Raw genomic sequence first — 26,339 nt, forward strand, 5'->3', positions numbered from 1 at the left:
CAGGTACTGAAAACAGTTTCCTTTCCAGGACATCGTTTGCCTTATTTATTGTTCACAGTGCTAAAGGAGCACTGGCGGGTTCCCTTCAGCTTGTCTGTCCCAAAGCCTCATCGTCAGCATTCACGAGCTGCAGCTCACCACCTCGCTCCCAAGACTTGCAACTGAAAAGCTATCATCATCTCCTCCATCAAAGAACGCCTTGGGGTGCTGCATTCATGAATGAGTTACCATCACACAGACTGTCCCTGGGCTATCAGCACAGGATCCTGGCATGCCCCAAAGAGGAGACAAGACCATGTTGTTCTACGCACAGCAAAAAATACATATTGAGAGGTCCCTGCTATCCTAAAGCATTGACACCTGAAACAGGGCAGATGATAGAGAAGGAGGGGAAGCTATTGCACAGCAATCAGGAAGCTGAAAGCAATCCTTGCAGGGGCAAGGATCTTTTTGACCGGGAAGGCACATGACAGCGAACCCTCGTATTCTGGCTTTCCACAAGGAGCTGGAGAGCGTTGGATTAGAAATGGAAAGAGGAACAGAGTATTTTAAATGGACAACTACTGTATGTGAAGAAAGATGTAGCAGTTTGGATATGGTGCTACGAAAGAAGAATATTAAGCCAATAAAAATGACGAATATTGCACCAATATTCCTCTCTCCTTCAGCAGAAATGCCTGTAATCACACATTTATGAGTATCCACACTGCTTGCCCTTTGCAGCTACCCTTGGCTGCCAGTTGGGAAGAGATATATATTCTCTACCTCTGACAGTTATTACTTTTTATAAAGAAAAATCAAGTCACTGAAGAGTTTTCTGACAAGTGATAAGGTCTAGCTATTCTTTTACAGCCCCTTCCTTACATAAGCGGCTGAGCTGCTGGACTGGAAATACTTGCTCTTGGCTGACACTTGACATGGGAAGGCTGAGCTGTAGAACTGGAAAGGTAATTTCTGCGTAATCTGTGCTATTTATTGTTTTAGAATGGGCGTATTTTTCACCAATTTGATTGAGGGCTTGTCAAAGCAGGGACCATGAGGAGTCTTCTCCTTCAAAGTCTTATAGCTCCTTGGTTACAGTAAGAAAACCAAGTAAACACGTTTGGTTGAACAAATAAGTGACCCCCAAACCCAAACCTTTCCAGAGAAAGGGACCACAGCAGGATACTAAACTTGTTTCATGGATGGGAAACCCGAGAAGGACCAGAGCTATGGTCCTGCCAGGCCTCATGCAAGTGCTTAGCACTACTAGCGTGTGTCATCCACCAAAGTCAGCTGGACTATTTGAGTAACAGAGCTAAAGCACATGGGTAAATATTTGCAGGATTAGGGCCTGAGTGCTTAGCCTCTTGATTCAGCAGGCTGCATCACTTCAAGCACACGAGGACCCCCATTGAAAGCAGCTGGATTTTTGTCTTTAGGAAAGGTGGTGACTGTGGTTAACGTCAGAGCAGGCAGAGAAGTCAGTTGGGACCATGCACATGCCCAGAGCTCGGCACCTGCAGTACCACAGCCTGCCCGAGAGATTAAGGGTGGGAATTCCAAAAGCATCAAAGGCCCAACTCGCACTGAAAATCATTTGATTCACAGGCTCAGAGACACACGCTAAGCCGAAATGGGGGCTTTTGAAAGTTCAAGCCAGAAGGGCTAGGGCTCCCCTTTCTCAAAGCCTCCTTGCTAGCCAGCAGCCATCCTCCTCCCAGCTCCCTCTGAGACTCTGCTGCTCTCCCCGCCTCGCAGTGACGCAGGAGTTATCCATGTGAGGTCCAGGCTGATGTACCGCCTTCCCTGCTCGCAAGGACTGAGGGCTTTTTACCTGTTGACATAGAACTTGCCTACTCAGCAAGCTTACTGTATTCCTGTATCATCTCAACCACAGCTTTTGGGGATGTTTGTGCTTACACAGAAAAATACTATTAAAAGTCTTGCCCCCTTCCTATTAAGCTGACTCCAAGCCTGGTAATTGCCTTCCCTCCTGCAAGCACAGTAGCAGCAGCATACGTGATTTAGTAGTGTTGAGAGTCGGCATGTGTTCTTGGTCAGCTTGTGTGCCTGCCTGCATTATGTGGGTAGATGTATTTTAATTCTCCAGAGGAGGGAAGGGGGAAGATTACCAAAGTGGTATCAAATCCATCTGCACAGACTGAAAAGCAATAAGCCAGGAAGGCTTTTTAACCCTCACTGGCTGGAGCTGCATCCTCCCTTTCAGAACAGCAGTTGGAAAAATATACATTGCTTTGGACGTTTATTATTAGTTTACGAGTGGTAACCCATTCCCACCTGGTCCCAAAGAGCTTGTTCTCAAACTTGGACACAAACCAATTCATGTCCGTCCAACGTGCAGACACAGAACATGGCTGTGCCTTCCAACATGCAGAAGCAGCTCTCAGACACGGCTCTCTAACATATACCCCCCTCGTGAGTGCACAGCGGAGAGACGGACACGGGTCTCTATTCCTCACAGCAAGGAAAGATCTCAAGGAAGAGTCTTATGGAGGAAAGATAGTTTGTGGATAGGCACAGGGCAAGAAACAAAGGTGGGCATCTCAGATACTGTTAATGGAAAGGCGCCGAAGGCAGTTGTTGAGAACAAAAAGTGAGAGGAAATTAAGGAAAAGAAGATGCTGAATTAGGTGTTAAACCAACATTGGAACCATCTAAATAGCCAAGGACAAGGACAGGGACAACAGCTCTTGCAACACTGCAACTTGAGATGATTTCTACTTGCTGAAGGCCCAGCCCATAAGCTTGGTAAGTGATAGCATTGCATGAACAGGATCTTTTTTCACCGAATCTCTCAAGTTACACCAGAATCCCAGAAAAAGCAAATGGAGCCTAGTAGGGGCAATTCTTCAGCGTGCAGTTCACCCACAGAGATATAATCCTTTCAGTGTGGCTGACGCTATGGCAACAGAGGCTTTCAGCTCTGAAGGTCACCAAGATGGCCTTCTAGTTTGGGGGAAGAAGGCATCCATCCCACAACTGTACCTTTGAACTGGTGTGCATGTATACCATGGCATGGGGATTAGCTTTACGTTATTAGCTTTACATCACACCACAAAAATTCTGTTCCAGGTCTCTGAAAACTTAGCAACATGCAACCTTTCCAGTTTGCCGCTTCAGACTAATCCACCTATTCTAGGAAAGTATAGAGTCAACTAACAAAAACTCACACTACAACTGCAATCGGTCTCTTCACATTGAAATCTTATGCCAGGCATAGCTCAGTGTTGAGAGCATGCCCCTGTCTCTTCAGCTCAACCTCCATCCCTACCTGTTAATCTGCTCTCACCTTCTTTGTGAATTTGTGATGGTAAGAAATATTTATCAAGCACTACACTGAGGCCATTTTATTAGGCGATACAGCACGTGCGGTAGCTATTTAACTCATATATAGTGAATTGCTTAGCAAGTTGTTAATGTTCTGCTGCTGAAGGTTTTCTGAGAGAGCTACTGTCTATCTCTGTTATTAAGTATTAGTTGCATGTCGGCGATGTCTTCTGGAGATGGAAGGCAGCAATCTTTTTACCAGATGACTGTGGTTAGTCAACGTATTGCTATGCAGAGTCAGTGCATTACTATGCACAGTGTAACACAGCCACAATAGGCTAGATGTCAAAAGAGAATTACAAATGGTATTTTGACCCTCACACATGCACATCAGCAAGTTGGCAAAAACACCTGGTTTGTGCCTGCCAGCGATTTCTGTGCATAAGGGGAATGAAAGTCCTCTGAAGTAGGCTCCACCACCATTGCGCTACGATGTGAATAGGGTGAATTAACAACTTGCATAAGCTCACGCTCAGTTATAAAGGTGAGACTCACACAGAGACTTTTTTTTTTTAAGAAAAAGGAAGAAAAAAACAACCCTGCAAGAATTTTGTGCCAGTGAAGATGGCCCATGAGGCAGTTACTCAGCATGCCCACACGACAGCTGCAGTCAGTCTTTCTTGCCCAGGAAGACAGTGATTACTGAGAGGATCCCATGGAAAGCCAAGCTGGAGAGGTGTTACTTGTGATACCAGCACAGACAGAGCAGGCAGTGGGGAAGTGAGGGGCTCTCCTCCCTCATTGGGGTGGAAGCACACTCAAAACCACCCACCTCAAGGCCATCACTGTACTGTTTCAGGAAAAGTCATGTTTTCCTTGGCTGTTGCACTTATTGCTTGAGATGGGAAGTCATCTGGGCACGTCACAACGACCGCCTCCACTGCTTTTCCTTCCAGCCCTTCCTCCTGCCATGCTCTGCAGCGTGGCCCTTGGCAGAACATGGAAATACCCCTCGCCGCACCACCAGCACAGCCCGTCGCGTCCCTCCCGCAGGATGTGTGCTCTCCCTCCCACCCTCTCTCCAACCCACAATTCAGCCATCACGGGGTGCACTTGTGCCTCTCTGCTCTGTGCTTAAGTTGTTGCTTTATTTTTCTCCACTTCTAAGCTTCAGAAATATTTAATCAAGGGAGGATTTACATCTAAACCACTGCACCATGTCAAGTTGCATACTGGGGAGGACTTAACCCCTACTACTTGCTGCTTGCTGAATATGTGTTCTGATTACTGTGACTGCAGTTGGGCTGTTGGTCTGTCTGTCTGCTTGACTTTCTTGCTAGAGCAAGTAGAGAAACTTAAAGAGGAATAAACTTATAAGAAAAAAAAAAAATCAAGTCTACTCTCTGTTTTGACTCTCTTCAGTGCTTTACAGGTAATGGTTAGACCCAAATTCTTCTTTCCAGAATAAACAACAGGCAGGGTATTATCTTACAGCACAGCAGTAAACATCTCCTCGGCCTACAGAGTCTCTTTGTACAGGATGCTGAACTGAGAGTCTAGAAATTCATTGGTGATAAATAAATAGGGTCACAAAATTGTTTCCTGTTCATATAATGCTTTTTATGTGAAAATCTTTTTCTGCTGTTTTACAGGACAAAATGTCACATGCAAAACTCTGTGGGCATCAGAAAGCAGGTAAAAACAACTTCATTCAGTAAAAATGTTCCCTTTTTATTTCGACCATTTCTTTTTTTTTTTTCCTATTACTTGCTTACATTTTGAAAGAAAAAAACCCCCCTCCATTAAACCAGAAAAGAGAAGTCTTCCCCTTAATTAGTTAATCCCCTAACACTTTCTCTCCCTTAAATAGAAGTCAAAACTTTTTTCAGTTTTGAAGCTTCCCCAGATTTCACTGCAATGGGGATATTGCTAGAAAAAAATTCAACGTAGCCTGCAAAAAGCCTTGGTTTTGACAAACTGACTTTTTAAATCAGGAATTTGCCCCCTGAAAATCTCTGGCCATTTCTGTGAGGACTGTCCCTGCCGAACTGTACCCGAGGTCCCTCCTCTGTGATTTCACCCCAGGCCCGGGGCCCAGCAGATGGCCCCCTTTGACAAGGCTCCATCCAGCAGAGCTTCCAGAGCCCACCTTGCACCACCTCTCCAGCACCTTTACCCAACAGAAGCCCAACATTTTCAGATGACTATTGATTTTAAAAAAAATTACAGCAAGCTACACTCATCAACAGTGCAAACCATGTGTGAGCAGAGAACAAGAAACATGCTGGCCTGCCTGCCCAGTCAGCTGGTATTTCATAAACATCCACTTGAACGTCTGTGCTTTTCATTAGGAAAAGGAAAATTCTGCCCATATCACACCAAATTCTTCAGATTTTTCTTTTGCCAATAAAAAAGTTGCATCCTCTGTACTAGAAAAGGTCTCTCTGCTGCTCTGGTATTACAGAGAAGCTTTTCTGTCGGAGTAAATCCAAGCTGTAGGGCTCCTTTACTGCAACAGCACTATCATATTTTATCAGTATTACCAGTCCTTCTTAAACTGAGCCTTACGAAGTCTTACATCGTTGAAGGATCTCCTGCTTCTCACAACCACAGGTAGCTCTAATCTCTCTTCCCTGAGCAATCAATAAATCAAATATATTTAGTCTCATGGGTCAAAGAGAAATTTCCAGTCCCACAGGAAATAAGAGAAGGAAGTGCTGTAGCAAATTCAGGAGCTGATCCAACATCAGTGAAGTTAATGCAAAGGTACCACCACTATCAATAAGATGGGATCAGACAATTAACTTTGACTGATCTGTCACGTGCCATACGATTTCTGTATTTTAACCTAGAAAAAGCTAATCTGTTAGCATGTGACCAATAGTGTGTTTCAACTTATTCTTTATTTTCCACCCCCACACCACAGTGATTGCCCAACAGGGTAATATTTGCATAAATACGGGTGAGACAAGGAATTCTTTGCATGGTTTAATTTTCAACTCCGATCCTGAACATTTGGGCACTGATTACAGTGAAGAACGTACTTCGCTGTCACTCCCATTTTTCTTGAAGTCAAAAAAATATGTAAGAAAACTTGGAGGCACATTCCTAAACGTGACGTACTTTCAATGAAAAATCCCCAACTTTGGCAGGGGCAAAGTTCATTGGCATTAAATGCTGATGCAGCTTCCTTGACTGGAAGCTACATTCTTACTCCAGCTGAGAATCTGGTCTTAGATATGCCCAGGTCAAAAGGCACTGAGCGAGTTGATTTCACTCTCCTGGAGACTTTAACCAAAAATTCTCATTCTGGACATGCTGTTTTCCATCTGTGTCTCTGCTCCTAATTCTCCACTCGCCATGGTTACATCTGCACAGGCAATTTAACTCACTCTGGAATTCCAAAAGGTGCCTGAGAACAGCCCGTGTCCATGCGAAATGTCTCTACATGGCTCAGAAACTAAATCTAGCTCTTAAGCTTTGGCCTTCCAGGAACGCTGTTGCCCTGGCACTCTGTATAGATATGCCATATGGATACAAAAAGTAGCCAGGGATCTGATCCCAGGCAGGAACGTGTCCTGAATATGCTTTAGTCATATCAAAGCCAGTTTGTTTATGTAAGTCTGGCTCCTGGGACTACTTTCCTAATCCCTTAGCAGACCTTGCTCGAGCATTCAAATAGCCTAAAATCCCAACTCGATTTCCAGACATTTTCCAGAACTTTGTTCTGTCTGTCTTTCCGGAGAGGTGCCGAATCAAGAAACTGGTCAGATGGCAGCAAAGTTGAAGCACAGGAGACAACCATTAGCTGAAGTGGCTGCAGGATCTGGCTCTTCCCTCCAGCCTGCTCCGGACCCAAGATGGTACCCAGGTGGTAAGTATAAGTATTTGCACATGATTTCCCAAAGCCTGAGATCAGCACCATGGGTAAACATGCTTGCAAAGAGCTCCCATGAGAGACCCTTGAGATACCTGCCCTCTTCATGCTGCCCCACCTCGCAACCTCAGTTTTTAGCATCTCTTTTTGTCTTGCCCTTCCTTTCCCATAAGAGCCCTGGAAGTGGGAGCTCCTTATTGATAGTCCACCTGACTTCCACGCTGACCTTCATTCAACTCTTTCTGGAAACACACCTTCTCCTCCCCACCAAACTAAGGAATACTGTAGCAATTTTATTTTTTTTTTTTTAAAGTTCGATACGTTACGCTGTCCTGTGATCAATTCCCCACAGCACTCATGGCAAGCCTGAATCTGAGAGGCGCTGAGCTCTCACCGCCTGGTGGAGTTGACTGGTAGGAGGAAGGGGAATGGGAAGCAGCGGTGGCTGGCGGGAGGCAGGTTGAAATTGCAGCCCTAGATGCCTGAATCGTGTCGCTCCTCTTTACAGATTTTTAGCTCCTCAAGGCCAAATGCATCTCATCTGTTCTGTGCACATTTGCAGTGCTCTACTTATCATCACAGCGCAAAGATACAGACAGATATCTCCAGTGATTAAAGGAAAATCTGCCACGGAGCATGTCCTAAATAAATAAAAAAATTAATTATCTCTCAACAAGACTGGAGAGATAAGGTTAAAAAATTCCTAGCTCAGTTAGCAACATAAAGATGGTATAATTATTCAAATGTTTGCAAGGCTACTTCTCTACAACCTGTAAAGCAGAGTGATGTCTTGTGACTGGCATCAGATGGGAAACCTAGAGTGATTGCATCTGATGAAAGGTGCGGAAAAGACAGTCCTGGAAAATTAAGTCCTCTCTCATCCACAGTAGGTGATCAGCAGTGGCAGCACTGTTCGCTCGGGTGAGTTAATTCTCTGAGGAGCAAACTCAGTCACCATGGTCTTTATAGCCTTATCTATGCCCCTCTGCAGAGCCAGTCAAAAAGCCATCAGTTTCTGCCACTTAAGACAATAGTTCAGGGATGTGTTGGCAACACAATCAGAACTGAGCAAACCCCTTGCAATGTATTTACTGTTACCGAGTGTTTATGACACAAACATGAACTGTTTTTCAGGACCTTTTTATGGAAAATAGCACACGCGGAAGGTGTCATTTCATGTTCTTTACAGATGCCTGGATCACTTAGAGAGAAGGCAATTTTAAGCTGCCTTCTTTCCAAGCCCTTCTTTTTGTCTTTGTTTTAAACAGCTATTTGACTTAGAGAGGCTGATCACCATAGGATCTCTAAAGTCTCCTTTCAAAAGTCTTGCGAGATAGATAGAGTAAAAACTATTTTCCTTTACAGATGACAGACTATGGCACAGAGAGACTATGACACTCCAAGGTCACACAGAAAACATACAGCATGGTAGGGAACATCACCTAAGTCTGCGGAATCCTCAGCTAGTATTTTAGCCTCCCCATCATCTTTCCTCTCAAACAAAAGATGACTTGGGTGCTGAGACCGAACTGTAGCTCCTGGGACCCTACAGCAACTCCTGGGATGCTCCAGCACTCCCCTGCCTCTGTCTCCCTCTCCTGCACACAGAGAAGAGCAGAGAGCCGCTGCTCACCTGGTGGGTGCATGCTTCTGCTCCTCCTCTTCATCTGTGTCGCTGCTGATAGTGATGACACTCACTGCGGGGCTGGGGGTGTCGGGAATGATGATCGTCTGCCGCTGCCGCTCCCGCGTGGTGCTGGTTGCCACATCGCCCCAGCCGCATGTGACGGAGGTGCTGCAGGCCGGGCTGTTGTGCACCATGGCACAGCGGGGAGGCGTGTTTTCCTTCACTCGTTTCGACCGCTGAGGCGAGCTGATGGATTGAGAGGATGAAACTTCATAGGTGGATGCATTTCTGGAAATAGGAAAGGTTGTTAACTGGTTAAATCTCGGTTTGCTTAAGTTGCCCGTCACCACGGCTTTTGATTCCTGGTCCCTGATTCAGTGGCACTGATTTATGGAGTCTAGGAAAACTGTGACATTGGCATAGTCACCTCTTCAAAGGACAGAGTGCCTCACGTGACTTATTCATGTAATTGGCTGAAAAGTAGTTTCTTTTACTAAAAAATTCAATTTTGTTTTCCCTAGGAATTTCCAAATCAGAAGTGCTGCTTCCCAGGAGTTTGTGCTGGGAGGCAGAGGCTAGTGACACAGCCCAGACATACAAAACACAGGCAGGCACAGTATGGCTGTTGCAAAAGGAAGAACCCAAATGATAATCCCTTTCTCCTCTATCCTGCATGGATGCATTGTGACCAGATGCTTTTTGGCCAGAAAAAGCTGAAGGTAAAATTAGAATTTGTTGTGGAAAATGACAATCATTTATCTGGTAAACTGCTTCTTTTTTTAGTTGAAAATTTAATTTTCTGTTTAAGAATCTTTTCAATGAGCATTTCCTGCCCAGTGCTTCATCCTCTAGGATAGTGGAGTCCCAAAGATGAGAGCACACAGATGGGAGGACATATACTCAGTTTCATTTCATTCCCACGTGAGGCAGCAGATACAGCAGAAAGAAAAGAACAATCTTATTATTATGCAGTAGAAAACCATTCTCAAGTCCTTTTCCCCAGTCTTCCTACTTCAGCTTCCCTGCCTGACAGCTGGAAAGGGCCCACTTGGGTCAGGGATCTGAACACAGAACCTGTCCACCAAACAGTGCAGCACAGGTCTGCAGATGGGAATATTTACCAAAGCACACTGACTGAAGCCCATTTCACTCATTTCCCACATTTCCCACGTTTTCTTTCTTCCTTTTTTTTTTAAAAAAAAAAAACCCTGACCTTCTATTTTTTTCTGCCTATTGCAGAACATTTGCAGACTCAAAAAGGAAGCAAACAAAGTTCTGGTTTTGTTCTACAAGTGGGGCCTGGGCTGCATGTTCAGCTTGGCCTGAAAGCTAACAAAAGGAATAGGTGGCATCCATCAAAAAGAAGTCGTTATGGACCGATCGCACTATACCAACTTACACAGGGTCTTTTGCATAACAAACGGCTGCACAGCAGCATTTGCAGTGCTTTTGGAATACCAATGAGCAGCATGGAGTACCCTCCTCTCCAAAGCAGCACGTTCCTCATTTGGCTACAAAAGTGTAACAATTAATCAAGCCGTAGAAACCCCTTGTTCTGAAAGTGTCCGATTCCTCCTGGACGCTGCCACCCTGCCCCTGGAGAGGGAAGGGAGAGGGGAGGCACAGGGCACACTGGTTGCAACAGGTACTCTCTTTTGCTGCCTTGCTGGGGAAGTAGCTGCCTCTTGCTCTACATTACAAATGGCCTAAGACAGCTGGAGCCCACCCAAAGTAAATTCAACATTAGAGAGCACATAAATGGGAAGGATTTAAATAGTGGCCTCTTAACCAGAGTCAAAGTGGTTGTGAACTCAGAGCTCCTCTGGCCCCAGTCCAGTCACCCAAGAAAACCACAAGCTCCTCCGCTTTTGCCACCGCACAGTGGTGACGCATTTTGGTTCTCTCCCCTGCACCGTTCTGTTTTGCCTTTTTTTTTTTTTTTTTTTTTTTTTTTTTTTTAAGAGAAATGTGCTTAGTTTCACAGCCCAGAGGACTTTCCCCAGAACAGCTGCACATACATCTTAAACAGCCTTGTCCTCTAGGCAAGATTACAGGGCTGTGACAGGCACCGCAATCACCCTATCATTTGAGTTGTGCCACGTAACACAGTATGAACCAAAACCCAGTCTCCACCTTGCAGAGCCACATGGTCCTACTGAGAGTTGACAGATTTATGTGTCTAAGGACTGCCCCTGTATGCAATGTCCTTATAAAATGCTCCCTGTTTTATGCTGCCATGATTATAAAAAGGCCAGTGCGGGTATCCTGTTGCTGGTGTGTACTGTTGAAGAAAGGGGCCAACCACCTATACTAGGAGCTAGAGAGCTTGAAGGTGGCCTAGAGCCACCCCAGTCCTCTGCTCCACCTGGCATTAAAGCTCAGAAGATAGGTCATCATCCTGTTACTTTTGAAAGGGCAGACCTTGTACGTGCACATCAGGCACATGTTCCTGAAGATGCAGTCCCCTGGAGGTGCACCGCCCTGTGGAGATGCAGGCACTGCACCTTAGGAGTGCTTCTTCGAGGTGATGAGGGAAGGAAAGGTGTGGCAGCTGGGCATTGTGCCACGCTGACCTCAGAACATAAGTTACATTTTTAATTGCGGTGACTACAAGGCCTCAGGTAATCACAGCGGCATAACGAGCTGTATGAACAGGGCTCGAGTCTCCCATCCTGCATCCCCTCCAGCCACTAACTCTCACACAAAATGATGCTCACTGGGTATAAAATGCACCTGACTACCTATTACCCCGGCTCTCCTGACCTGGGTACAGAAGAGGTGAAGCAGCAAAGAGCCCAGTGGCAAAAAGTGTGATCTAATCACTCGTGGGCCGTGGAACAAACTTTACTTTGCCCCGCAGATGTCAGGGAACACCACCCTCCTCAGCATGCTTGCGTTGCAGGGCTTGCATTCCGAACAAGCCAGGCACGGACTCCTGCCTCACCGAGGCCACGACCAGCGCCGGGAGCCGCGCACACTCACCGGGGCGCCGACTGGTGCTGCTTACTCTTCCTGGCGGAGGTGGCGGCAGCGGGCGGCTGGCGCATGACGTGAGCAACACCCACATTGACGGGCTGGGCTGCGGGGAGAGTCACATGGCTAGCTAACAGCGCGGGCTGCTGCATGATGGGGTTATAATGGCTGCCGTGAGCGTGGGTGTTTCTGCAAAGGGGGGAGACAGGCACACGTTTAAAATGCAACCGGCGGCTCTTCAGCAGGCTCTTTCTCAGGCTCCCACCGCCTTCACTGAGGCACCCTCCTCCAGGGCTCGTTGGGCTCCCAGTCCCCCCAGGAGAACGACTGAAGGGAGCAGCGTGGGCACGGCACTCCGCTGCAGGGACAGGGAATGGAGAACAGCCCATGGCTCTCCGACAGGGGGGTTGTGGGCTGCAGCCTCCTGCCCTTCTCCCCCTGCTCCACAGACTCATGGGACCCCGTCCCTCCCGCCCCAGCTCTTCTCACACCTCCTCCAGCATGGGTGGGTACTTCAGGGAGCCTCCAAGCTCCTCCAGTTTACCTCCAGTCTGCCAGCGGTTGGGTGCCCGCCATGGACTCTGGGATGACGGTCGCGTGCTGGACAGAAGTGTGGGTGGCCACCCCGGTCAGCTGCTGCCAGGCGGGAGGGAGCAGGATCTGCTGAGTGCCACTGGGCCACGCTTGCTGTCAGACAGAGGGAAAACAACTTCTTAATAAGAGGCATCGTACACCAAGCATGAGTGGTGGTCCATGCTCAGCTGGGGCTCCTGATAACTATCATGGTCGTATTACCCAGCTCTAACCACTTTTCAGTCATAGATGACAAATACTGTTTAGAAAACTCCAGTAAAAGCAGTAAAAGTTATCAATATAGAGAGTGCAAAGGAGGGGAAAAAAAAATCCCTACTATCCAAAGTGGCAGGTATGTTTCAGGTTAAACTGGGAACAGAAGGCATTGAAATTGGTTGGCATTTCAACTCAAACATCAAACTCTTTAGCACCTCTTAATTTTGACTCTCCAGATCAGCTGGGGACTACGATCCCATCATTATTTTCCCCCTCCTACAGCCAATTTTCCTCCCCACCTCAACAGGACCTAAAGGACATAAGGAACTTAAAGGAACTAAAAAGGAGAATGAACTTTTCAAGGATCAGAAAAGAGAACAGGGGGGTGCAAGGCTTTTGTGAGGCGGGAAAAAAGGTGAATTTGGGGATACCAAAAGGGAATGCGCATCAGTCACTGAGCATTCCTCAGGAGGACACCTTGCTGCACGGGCCAAGGAGCTCAGTCACCTCCAGCTCACCAGGAGCCCCCCAGCCAAAGCATGGCAGAGCCATGCACACACGCACACATTGCGTGCCTGTCCTCTCCACGTGCTCTCCAGCTTGTTTTGAGTGGGTGCCCCTTTGTAGAGGTGGAAATCTCCGCCCTGCGAGTTGAGCCATCGCTCTGCTATGCAACCATCCCTCCAGCTGCACTGCCACAGCCATGACTCAGGTCATTCTACTCCAGTGGCTCCACACACGAGTCAGATGATTGGATTTTTGACTTGGGAAGCTTTCTTTGCTATGTGCTGCCTGAAGGCGGCTCCAGCAGCTTCTCACTGCCTGGGGTGGGGAACGAAGGGGTACCAGCTATGGCCCTCCTGAGTCCCAAATGGCACCACTATATTGGACCCGTATTGTGTTATCCCACAGCTCTAAGGAGGCTAAATTTTACAGAGGGTAGGCTTCTTCCAGGCATGTGTTTGTCCCCATCTCCATCCTCACAAGAATCCTGTTAACTAGCCTCATAACCCCCTCCTATTCCCCAGTATAAAAAAAACCCCAAACCAACACCACCCTTACGCCCCCCCAAAAAAACACCCTTTCCCCAATTCTGCTCCAAAGTTTGACTGTCTTGTAATTTTCCACTTTGCTGAGTTAGATGAAAAGGCTGCTACAGTAAGGCCTCTCAGCAACGTCTGCAAAGGATGGACAGTCACAGGGCTCCTGAGAGCTCTTCATCTAAGGAGTCACAACCATGGACTGGTGCTGCTCGGAGCAGGTAAGAGAAGGAGGCAAAGATGCAAAAAGATCAGAGAGGAAAAAAGCTTTTCTTTTTTTCCCAGCTTTAATTTAGAAGAGGAGAATAAACTACTGTTGCAGTCAGTCCCAGGGGACTACCTGGATTTACTTGCAGAGAAGACTGCTTCCTCCCTTTTCAGGAAGAGAACTGAACAAATCTAAGGTCCTTTCCCAACTGCAGTGCATAAATTTAGATGCAGTGTCAAGGTCCAGGCACAAATTCCTCACTTATTAGGTAAGGACCACTGAATCATTTAATCTGCAGATAAGACTTGTCTAGGCTGATCCTGATCCACTAGCACACTGCGCTGTGCTTACACACGGGAGGCGCGTGCCGGCAGCCGCAGCCTGTTCTCAGTTATTGCATTACGGCAAAATTGTGCCGCCATGGCGGACCTCTGCGCTGGCCCCTGCGCTCGGGAGGTGGTCAGTCCCCCGGTGCAACGGAGCTCCCGCTTCGGATGTAGAGCAAGAACGACTAATGGAGTAAGTGTGTTCGTTCTGAAAGCCAGTGGCAGGACCTGCATGGGAAGAAGTGTTGCTGGGAAGGAGTTAAAAGGGGAGGAAATCAAGAATTCAGGGCGTTATTCAAGGACAGGGGACAGTTCTGGGTCACGTCATGGAAGCCTGCCAGAAAACTGTACAGCTTTGTCTCTTTTGAGATCTGAAACTGCAGAGAGCTATTACTAAACACAGGATCAGTCTCCTTTCACTGGTCTCTGTGCATAAAGTATGTGGACCACACTTGCTTGAGAGGGTGAAAATAGACCCAAAGAAGTTACAAATAAGTTACTGGCTCTGCATCTTGCAGGCTGTTTGCTCTGTCTAGCTCCAGGCCATAGGCTGCAGACACACAGCTGCCAGGGATGATGCTCAAAATCTGTCACTCCCTCTGCCCTGGATCCCTCCAGCTCCTGGAGCTCCTTCCTCTGTCCCTCCTCCAGGACTACTGGGCTCGTACAAAATGCACAGGGAGAGCTGGGCACCGGCTGTGCTGGGACGCAGTAAGGCTTTGCCAGCCACAGCCATCCTGATGAGGACAAGCAGAGTGACCTGTGCTGTGTGCTGAGCAGGGGAGAAAGCTCGATGGCACTACACAGCGCTGGGAGCACAAGGAGCAGCATCATGCCTAGTCAGGGGGACAAATAAGGCAGATGAAAAGACAGAAGTGGGCTCTGGAGGCGCTATGCTTTCTGCCGGGGACAGTCCCTCTAGTAGTTGGAGCAATTGCACGGTCTGGTCTGAAGAGCATTAGATAAGCAGCTGTGCACGAGAGGAATAGCTCTCTGCTGAAAGAGAGACACGCAGCCGCTCAGAGATCAGATGTGACTACAATGCATTACAAAGAAGCTGTGTTTTTCCATTCAGGAAACTGGAATTGGGTACAGATTTGTTTATCAGACCAGCTGCTCAGCCCAAACCGAGCAAGGCCCACGGACACCAGATGCCACCGGCATCAGAGCACCTTGCCATCAGAGCGGCAGCTAGAATTTCTCATCATGGGAGACAGACAGATATATCAACAGGCAGACTGCCTCTCTTTTATTAAAACAAAAATTAAAAATCTATGCAAGTGAGGAGTGTTTCTCAGAAACAGCTTAAATATTCCCTTGTGGAAGTGACAGTGAATAAAACATCAGTAGAAGGTACGAGAGGGGTGGCCCATGAAATGGGAGTTCGTGTAGCAGGGGCAGCAGAGAAATTGGTAGCAAAGGTTCTTCTGAACACTCCCTTCATCCCATTGACTGCATTGTGACCCCAACAAGGCTGCCTCAAGAAGAAAGAAGGCACGAGAGTTCTCAAGATCTTTCAGGATCCTGCTGCCTTTGGGATGCTTCAGTCCTGACCCTCACCCCTTCAAGGGGTGTAACAGCACACCTCAGGAGGCCTGGCGGAATGGCGGGGGCGTGCAAAGCTCTGTCACCTCCCTTACCCACTGCCTTGGCTGACTTCTTGCACAAGTAATCGGTGCCTACAACCGTGCCTGCACAGACTGCTTCTCGCTTTGCTGCTGTTTTTGTTTCCCCTGCCTCTTAGGCTCTCCTTTCCTACCGAACAAGAGAGCTGGCCCACGCAGGTTGTTGCGACAGGCTGCAACAGAGAGAGGTGGGATGTTTCAGACAGCCCTCTAACAAAGACACTGCTGTTGGGAAGGGGCAGGGCACGTTAGCTAATGGAAATCACACAGGCTGCAAGTTGTGTTTCGATCTATCTTCACCAGATAAGCGCGACAGGCAGCTGGCAAAGAAAGGCAATTGCACCAACAGTTTTACCTTGGAAATGCAATGCACAGGCATAAACCCTGAAGTCTGCTGGTACCTGACTGCGTGTGAATGCGATGGCATTAATGAAAGCATGGCAGACCAACCAATCCTGAGTCAGAGGTACGCATTTTTGACTTGTAGGTCATCTCTTCCAGGCTGCACAACTTAATACTAAGTATACTAGGTGCTTTTTTTTTTTTTCTGCCAGAAACATGCTTGATATTGGCAGAGGTATCATGGCACCAGCTGAAAACCAGTAGGGGCAGACTGACTGAAGCCAGCACAAGGAGGAGTTTTCCTCCCTTCTGAGGAGCTGGGGTTCCCCTTGAGGGTGTGCACATGATTGGTGGTACCCACTCCCCTTTGTTTTTTTTTCCTGGGAGGAACCATGTTTTTCCTGTGAGGGCATTTTGGACAATTCTGCCAACAAGTGCTGCTGACAAGGAGAGCTCCTTGGCTGTGGGGCTCTTGCTCTCTCACAACTTAAGAGCAGAGGGGCAGCTCATAAAACAGAAGGGTGCAAACTTAAAGCATGAAAGATACTTATCGGTAGCACGCAATTCACCAGCGCAACTCCTGGCCACAAACTACCACTGAGACCATGACTCCAGGAGGATGCAGGAAGGTTATTAGCAGTTCCTCCTCAGTAGAGGCCTGACACAGCTTCCCTTGAGGCTTCCCACTGATTCCAGTGGAGAATTAAAAGGAAAGACACTTCTGCAACTCTGACATAGTGTTTGAGCTGAACAATGAACCGGAGGAGGTTTGGACATTTTGCAGAAAGCTAGAGACCCTTATATGGCTGCCCAAGTCTCTGAACTGCACCACAGAAGGCCCTCAGAGACAGTTAGTCTCCTTAGCCTCCAAGAGCTGAACAACACAAAAAATACCTGCCGAGCACAGTGCCTTCAAAGCTCCTTACCTGTGCGAGGAGTCCTGGCTGGATCTGAAGAGGTTGGGCCCCAGGAGCCTGAGTGACAATGGGAACGGCATTCTCCATCCGAACTGAATACCCAGCATGCTTCGAAGGGGAGGCTTGTAACCCTGTTCCACCGGCACAGAAGGTACAGTGTTAGCCATCAACAGCATTCCTGGGAATGGGGGTCTGGTCTTCAGAGGTGCCTAAGGGCACTCACTGATGTCCACTTAAATTGCAGCATTCAATCCCTCCAAAAAATCAGGCTCTCAGATTCCCACATATTCCACCCCAGCCCAAAGATGTCCATCACATGTTGATGAACATGATACATGCATAAGGGTGCAGAAAAGACATTTTCAAAGACATTAAGGGATTAACTGAGTTCATATTTTTAGGGTACCTCGAATCCACGGGAAACACCTCAATAAAACATGTACAGGGAGAAAAGGAAGAAAGGGGAGGGCCTGGCTTCTCTTCCCCCACGTTCTGTGATTTCAGAACAGAATATGGTCCTTTCCAGCCAAAAACCACTGCTGTGTGAGAATGCTCTCCTGTGACCCAAGTGGGACAGCAGGGTGGGAATCCAGAACTGTGCACTCACTCAGCCTTGATGGGAATAGGTGATTTTCTCTTGCACAGCTTCTCAGGACTCATATTTAAAAGGCTCTGATTTGACCCTGTAATCTAGCACACCCCAAACTCCAACTACTGCTGACTCAGCTACGCATTAGCCTAACTGAGCTGGAGGAAACTTCCCTCTCCACCACCTTAGTGCGTGACACAGCCTGTGCTACCTCCTCTGCTTTAGAGCTTTCTTGAGACAGCAAATGGAAGATGTTAGCTCACCTATCCTAGCAATACATTTCTGAAGTCAAACCCTTGAGATGCATTTTAACTACGTAGAAGAGGTCTAGCTAAACTCCCCTAGTTCAAAAGAGCTTTGAAAATCTTGCAGAACATTTAACAAGTGCCTAGAGACTGCTGCACAGACAGGCTTGTAGAAATGAAGAGCAGAAGTTGCACCAGCTGAACCAAGGTCTGTTTAGTCCACTTCCTACAGATACCTGGCTAGTTTTTCCAAATTGCTACAGCATGTAAAGTCAAGAGAAGGACAAGTGGCTAAATCTGATCATCACGCAAGTTGTCTGACAATGGTACCTGCCACTGATATACACAGGCAGAGCTGTTTGCAGCAGGGCTGGAGCTGAAGGAATTGTACTGACAAACGGTGATGAGTCTGTTATGGGGGCAAACCCTCATCTCCACCAGCACCACACTCCCTGCTGCATTCACCTCCTGAGTCCCCCTCTTAACAACTGAATCACCGAGAAGTGATGAACCCGTTATTTACGTACTGATTTATCATTGTTGCGAGGGCAAGTTTTCAAGTTTACCAAAGTGAGGCAGAAGAGCCTTAAACTCTGTTCAGAGCAAAGGATGACAAATACCACTTTCATCCCCCAGCCCCTTCTCAGTGCCTGCCCCATTGTTTTAGACCAGTCACCTCCAACCCATGATGTTGGAGGTGCCTGCAACATCCTCCGCTGATGCAAACATTTCCATCTGCAACGACCTCATTGCTCTTCTGGCAGAAAAATTGCTGGCCTGTAAATAAGCTCTGTGCTAAGGAAGCTTGTTTCCACCAAGAGCTAGATGAAACAGCAGTGGGGAGGGAGCAGCCACTGGCCAAGACTTGGCGTGGTTGTTCCTTACCTTGGAAGCCTGGTGGGCAGACGATGAGAGCTTGCTGGAAGGGGTCGGGCCGGGCACAGATCTGCGCTGTTCCTGTCTGCAGGGGCATGCTCCGCTGGGCCACCGCAGCCATGGACGCCGCTGAGGGCTGGTAGAGTGCAGATTGGTAATTTAGTATGGAGACCTCGGGGTTGGCTAAGGAAATAGTGGCACTGGAGGAGGTGGGAGCCAGGTTGGTGGTCTAAAGGAATGACGGGAATTAAACAAAAACAAACAAAAAATGAGGGAGATGGGTACGCTGGAAGAAGCAAAATCCAAAAATAAAATAAAAAAGTAAAATAGTGTAAGATAAAGAAAAAAAAAAAAACAACAAACCAAAACCAGCAAGCTGAAACCAAACAAGGGGTAGAACAGGACACTGAGGAGCACAGAGGCAAGGGCAACGACAGGAAAAGGAGCATGATCTGCCTGAGTAACCGCAGCTGTACCATGCTATGGGACCTCCGGCCAGGCAGCGCTGCTGTGCGCTGCTCAGAGACATAGCGTGTTCTCTAAAGGAGAACTGTAGCCCCATTTATTGCCTAACTGGCTCTGATTTGCAGCATGCAGAAGATGGGTTCAGAAAATGCTACTATCCACAAATCACGTTATTCTCTCATCATGCACATAGCCCTAGAAGCAGCTCACATTTCTTAGGTAAAAGAAACTCAGCACCTCCATGCCCTGTGAAGCCTCATCCCAAGAGGGGAGACTCATTCCAGCCTTTCCTCTACCTTATATCTAAGACAGCACATGCCCCTTGAATTATGTTTTGAATTTGAAGGAATCAGAAGGCATAACAGTATGTAATAATAATACTTTCAAAGTCTAAACTTCACTTGGCTTGACTTTAAAATCTCTCAGAGCAGAAACTCCAGCAGGGGATGTTGCAAAGCCACAAAAATCAGCCCAGTGTTCTGCAAAACATCCAGAAATCTTAGGGCGATGCGTTTTTTATTTGGACTGAGTCTGTAACAGCTGCAGACAAACAAGCCCTAAACAGCTTTGCCACTGCTCTATAAAAACATGCCCTTAGCACTCATGTCTAGGCAACCAAGCTCTACCAGGCCAGAGCCCGCCTTCCCTCTCCAACTAAATGCACCAGCATCACTGCTGGAGATAGGTGAGACCACACTTTCTCATACTGAACGTATGCACCCAGGATGAGGCTTTGATCAAGGCTGCAGGAGGCAGCAGGCTCAGCATTTCGCACTGTCCTGGTTGTCACTGGGCCCAGGAAGGGTACCCATGCTGCACTGCCACAGCGACAACCACAGCCATGAAGGATGTGACGGTGAAACATTTCTTCTTCCTCCTCCTCCCCTCTCCGTGCAGAGGCAGCAAAGTGCAATCTGTTCCCCTGTGCAACACATGAAGCAGCAACCACGACAGCTCTCACACTCCTAATCTCAGGAGTTGTAACTGGAAGGAGGCAATCCCCAGATACTTTGCAAAGACAAGGGAGCACCAGAGAGCCAAGATGACTGGTATGTTGAAGAGAACAGTGAAAGGTTTAGAGCTTGTTCAAATCAAAACAGCCTTCCAGGAAACGTTTCTACCACTTCTAGGAACACTGGAGATACTGCTTCTGCTCAAAACACACACCCCTTATGAGAATTCAGAGATACCAGGGACCTCCAGAGCCAACAACCAATCTTAACATCAAGTGAGTTGTGAGGAAACGAAAGCAAGTCTGAATTTCCTTCTAGCAACTGCAGTAGAAATGGTGCCTCTGCCCCTCAGCTGGGGCCTAGGGGAGCATGTAGCACGCGTTTCTTTAGTCAGCACCTCAGAAACAGCCAAGAAAGGGAACCAGTGTTTGTAACATAACCTATGACACCAAGCCATGACCTATCTCTGTCTGCATCTGCTTAATGAATTGTTCTGAAAGGCCTTCTGTGATCACACGTATTGAGAACTGTGTCATGAAGTCTGGTTTTCTGAGCAACACAGGAACACCCTGTACATCTACGCAGACTCCTTTAGCTCCCTTGATTTCCAAGCACGATTTCCGCAACACCACCTGCAATCTCTAGAGTGAACCTTGAGCAGCCTGTTCCCAACAGGCTTAAAAGACAGTAGCTGTTTCTTGAGCTTCAGTCTCCTAGATTGCTGTGCCTGGGGAGTTTCCTTTAACTGTTGTAAAACAGTACTGCAGTAAACAACTTAGCCTGCTAGTCACATAAAATTTGCCAGCTCAGCACCCCCCAACACTGGGGCACGTAGAACTAATACAAGAGTCGAAAGCATGATTACAAAGCCAGAGCCCACCAATGTAGAGTGCAATGTGTTTGGAGTGGGGATATGTGCACAGGGTCCCCACGTCAACTGTGGCACCTGGAGTAAAACCAACAAGAGATAAGAATAAACGTTATCACTAAACTCTTCCTTCCTGTTGATTGGTTACAGTGCTGTGCCTGTTATCGAAGGATTTAAAATCTTTTTACTTCCAGTTGAAGAAGTGCTGTAAGATCACAAGTACCTCTGCCTGACCCAGGGAGTGCAGTCCTGCTTGCTGCCTTAAGGGACTTAAAGAGCTTTTCCCCATAGCAACTTCCCAAGTAAGCAGGATTTATCACTCCCAACAACAACACAAACAATGAGGGCAACATCTCACCATTGCACAAGATGTCAGAAGATTACCACTTGCCTGAAGAAAAGAGAATGAGGAAGAGCAGAGGAAGGAGAGTAAAAAAGTACCATCTTTTTGCAGGCATGTTAAATGGGATGCTACTTTGCTTTTCATCTTCTAGATCCTACTGACATGAAGGTTTCAAGCACTGGCTGCTTCTGATCGATGCCCTTACCTGGTTGTGGACTGTGTTCAGCTGGTTGTTAAAAGTCATGGTCAAGTTGGTTGATGTGCTTGGGGCTACATGGGTGATGAATGGCGTCTTGCTCTGGTTCACTGTGTCATACATATTCACCCGTCGCTTACAAATCTCCATGTTCTGGAAGCAGGACTTGACACTGTGTAAGGAAAGGACAAGGAAGAGACAGAAAATCAACCAACCGACCAACAGAGGTAACAGTTCATCACAGTGGCCCTGCATTAGGTCTCAACAGCAGGCTTAGCACTTTGTAGGCTCGTAAAGCCCTTTGCTATTATATGCGGGTCTCTCTTAACCAGTGAGAGTCAGATTAGCCCTGTACTGAAGAGGGCCAAATGTGTGTCAAGACGAGAGTGGCTGCTCTGGGACTTTTGGGTGCCCCCATGGGTCTGAGCACTGCAATGGAAGTAACAAAAAGCAAGCAAATTGGTTGCTCTATAGGTGGCTATTTTAAAAGAGTGAAAGAGACTGAGAGCAAGAAAGGTAAATAGGTGCTGTTTTTTTCTGATGACTGAGCCTGAGAGGAAAAGACAACTCACGCTTTCTGCCTCAGTGTAAGCCTAAAGGTAGTTTTACAAGTCTTCTGCAAGGAAGAATTTTACTGTTCTTGGTCACTGAGACCCCTGAAAAATCTTACTTGTTCCTTTTAAAAAGTAGTTCACTGAGAGCTGAGTCCAGCCTAGTGCTTAAAACATTGCCCCCGTCTGGCTAAACGCTTCTGCAGATGCTAATCTGAAAGCACAGGAGCTGTCCTCTTGAGGCCAATGGGACGATTCATGCAGCAGAAGGTTATGCCAAATCAGGTTCATCAACGCCCCAAGGGAATCGGGTTCTGAGGTTATCTCAGACTGAGAATTGGATCTCGGGGGGGGGGGAAAGATTACAGCCTCCCCCTCTACACAGACTTTTCTTTAAACGTTATTGATATAGCAATGGAAATCTTGAGAAGTATCATATTTTGTATCCCCAGTAAAGGAGATGAAATACTCTCTGCAAAGCTAGAGCACTCTAGGTGTCTGGTACACGAAACTACCGGTATTTCATTTTTATAATTGGGATACCAAAGCATACAGAGGTTTAAGAGATAAGAACATGGCGATCTTGCGCAAAACTGTATTTTCAATAAAATCTCATTTTTCCAATGTCTAAAACCCAATACTGGTTTTCCACAATTCTTCCATAATAATTGTTTTTACAAATGTGACCTCAGAGTCTGAAACACAACTCAAAAAAAAGTATAAAGGCATTTATTTTATTTCCATTATCCCAACCCAGAAAAATAGAAAATCCAAGCAGTAAAAATCAGCTGTAGCTGTAAAAAATCAGCTGTATGCATAATTTCTTTTGTAACAATCTAAGCTGTTAGAAGTAGGGGAGGTAAACACATCCTCACATAATTTTCAAGAAAAAAAAAAAGTCCTTTCAAAAGAAACAAGCTCATATGATCCCTAGGGTTGGTCAGGAAGAGAATCTAGATCTTTTCATCCCTATCTTGTCTTACTCACATGGCAATTTTTCTTCTCTTACAGGTACTATCTTGATAACTGGATCTGTGCCATAAACACCTGCAGATGAGACAGGCTCAGGACACTGTGCATAGCTGCGCATTATGTGCATTCATTTAAAGAGCTACGAAATACCTGTAAGTCGCAGAACATTCAGAAAAATCAAACACATTTATCAAGTGACTATAGAAAACTACGGATTGCCTTTTTCCAGTCAGGTATGAATAGAACCCCCAAAAAAGCGGAAAACACTGGAAAGAGTATATATTCTGTACAAGGTAAACTCTGTGTGTTACCAGAAAGTTTTGTATAACAAGGTATAATCTCTATTAATGTAATACTGTGTTCTCTGTCTTTAAAAAAAAGGAAAAAAAAGAAGGCAGAGACAGAGCAAAACAGGACAGAAAGACTGAAGAGCAGCCTACAGTTTAAGAGCCAGGCAGTTAAATACGTGAAACAGGGAGCTAAAGTCACTTTGCTGTTTGCTTGGAAGTAAGCAGAACAGCCCCTCTTGGGCTGCTCGAATCTGCAGCCTCTCTGAAGCATGCCACAGCAGAGATTCCTTCCAGAAAGTATATCTTCCATATATTTTCACTTTCTCTGCTGCCTGATTTACTTTCAAGAGAGATTACAACTCCCTGCATCTCTTGAGGCTTTGAAGTTTCTATTCTCAAAACCACAGGCAATCACAGACAAAATTTCCATCAGCCTGCCATGCTGGTTACAGCTTATTGCTCTCTTTACCAATCACAGCTTCCAACGTGGAGGGGCTGCGTGGGGTTACGCACCCGGCTGGCACAGCATTTAGTATTCAGAGACCTGATGCTGAATTTTTTATTCGGGTAAAATTCTCATTGCTATTTCCCCCAATGATATTTTCAACCTTTCTGGGGCTTTGCCTGAGCAGCCACAAGTGAGCACTTCAAAAATGAAGATGCGATTATGGTCTGTTGCGTTAGCAGAATGATTTCTGATGGCGATGCATTAAGCCACAAATCTCTCCTATCTTACACAAACGGTTGTTGCACAGTAAAAAGGACTGTTGCAAATTAAAAGACTTCAGTATGTGATGGTAACACTGTTAGAAAATACCATCTTTTTCAGTTTATGAACGTTTTTATATGAAACTTACTCTCTCTCTCTTTAGCACAACAATCTCCCATCTTGTTTTCGTTACTTTTACCACTTATTATTTACTTATAGATAACAATGCTGAACGATGTCTATGCAGGGTAAGGCTGGGTCTACACAGACCATGCACCCATTACCTTCAGGTAAGCAGCTGCTCTTATCTTGCGATAAATGTAGCAAAAAGGCAGCTACAGCTCCTTCACAGAGGGAAAACTACCTTACGTGAACTGGAAATACCACAAGGAAGAGCACACGCACAGGGGCAGGAGAGGTGACACAGTAACCCATTGTTCTGCAGCGCTCCCACAACCATACTCTATGGCTTTTTAAGCTGTCCTCTTTATTTTCGTACCTGAGCTTCTGACAGCCTTTGGCACCCAGTGAAGTACAATGCTGTGCCGGTAACTCTGTTCTCCTGACGAGGTGAAGGGACAGCCTGCAAAAGCACCTTGAACTGAAAACTGCTGTAGAGCAGGATGTTCAAAGCCAGGTGTCCCGAGGGCTTTCAAAAACTCCCACTACATGTCTGCCTTCACTTGCACTTGAGAAGCCTGGCCCTACGTGAACTGCCCAGGGGACAAGAGCAATGTGCTGGGTGCAGGTATCCTGTGTTTCAGGCTGCTACGCCCCGTGACGCAGCCTTAGGAGAAGGGGGAGTCAGGCTTCAAGGCATGACGCTTCTTCAACATCTCCATCGGGCAGTGGAACCCATCTCCATTCCACAGGCATGTCAGCTGAGGTCAGAGCGTGGTGTTTACGGTTACATAAGCAGGCAACAACAAAGCTGAAAACTGAATTCCTTGTCCTGTTGCCTGTGCCTGTAAACCAGCCTACTGCAGAAAAAGCTCTTCCCTTAAAAAGCAAACAGCCCCAAATTGACCCCTGCAACATGGGAAGGTTCTGGGAGGAAGGGTCGGCTCCCCACTGCAGATCAGGCTGATTACTGTAGTAACAATCAGGGCTATATTACTCTGAGATATACTAATACTTTCAGCACTAATTGCATAATTTCTTCTGCATTTTAATGCAAACATATGTAATTATTGAATATTTACATAATGAATGTAGCACGCTCTGCAGTGTTTTAAATGCCAAGCACCTATAACACAATTCTTGCAACCTTAAGAGTTGGTAAACCTCTTTTTTTTTAACCAGAAAAAGATTAAAACTTAAGGCTTAAGCGTCTTAATAATGCCCCGCAGATACATTTGGTCTCGACCACAACCAGCTCTCCTCTTCACCCCTCAATTCAAAACCCAAGGGAAACGAAAGCCACGTACTGTGTGCTGTGAGGGAAATCCAGCAAGTGCGTCATGGTGACAAAGGGGTGGTTCAGAGTTTCAATGGGTGTTATTCTCTTATCTGCATCTATCGTCAACATCTTCTTTAACAGATCTATAAACTCCCGCCGGTCCGCCTTTTCCACCAACATATCACTTCCTTCCAAATCAGTTGTCATGTTCACCTAAAGGAGAAAGGAAGCACATGCCCCGCAAGCCTCCCTGCGTAAAGGGGTAGTTGCTGAAGTCACGCAGCGGACTCCGCGGTGGCTAGTCATTTGGCTTCTGTATGTCAGGTCTCCAGACAGACTGTTAAGCGTTCAGCTTGCTTGGGTCAATGGCTAATGAAACACCTAGTCACCCTCCACTGAAGATGAACAGCTTCCATGTGGTAGCAGGCAAGCTCTGATAATCAGTATATTTATCATATAAAGGACAGTGCTATAAGATACTTAACTATGTGTCCTGTCAGCAAAAAAAGATATATAAAATAAATAAAAATTGCCAGTAGGTTTATGGGAAACATCCCATTCATGTATCAGGTGCCAGCAAAAAAAAACCCCTGTATGTTATTTCATCCATTTATACAGCCCTCCATTTCTGCATGTTTGCTGGCAAATGCTACAACATCTAGACTTGGCTAGCACCGACTCCAGTTTCTGCTAGAGTTGTGCCAGTTTTGTGTGCTAGCTTGTTTGCTAGCACAAACTCCCATGGCAGGAATGGTTATGCTGGAATTAACTTTCACAACCACACAGAATTGACACAGTGAATTAGTACTCCCCGTTTCCCCAGATAGCCACAGTTTACAGAGAGCACGCTCTTCTGCAGCCATGGTAATTATTTCCAATGTCACCATTT

At 46.6% G+C, this 26,339-nt stretch overlaps 1 protein-coding gene across 1 annotated transcript in view; it reads right to left on the reverse strand.

Moving 5' to 3' along the window:
- The window catches only part of HIPK2 (homeodomain interacting protein kinase 2), an 89,905-nt gene that overhangs the window by 4,854 nt on the left and 58,712 nt on the right, over positions 1-26,339 (reverse strand). The window contains 7 exon segments of the mRNA XM_009649238.2: positions 8,781-9,062; positions 11,757-11,936; positions 12,292-12,434; positions 17,004-17,125; positions 18,714-18,933; positions 21,539-21,701; positions 25,479-25,663. Coding sequence (XP_009647533.2) covers positions 8,781-9,062; positions 11,757-11,936; positions 12,292-12,434; positions 17,004-17,125; positions 18,714-18,933; positions 21,539-21,701; positions 25,479-25,663 — 1,295 coding nt within the window.

Source organism: Egretta garzetta, unplaced genomic scaffold (genome assembly GCF_000687185.1).
Source record: "Egretta garzetta isolate BGI_Z169 unplaced genomic scaffold, ASM68718v1 scaffold321, whole genome shotgun sequence".
Classification (NCBI taxonomy): domain Eukaryota; kingdom Metazoa; phylum Chordata; class Aves; order Pelecaniformes; family Ardeidae; genus Egretta; species Egretta garzetta.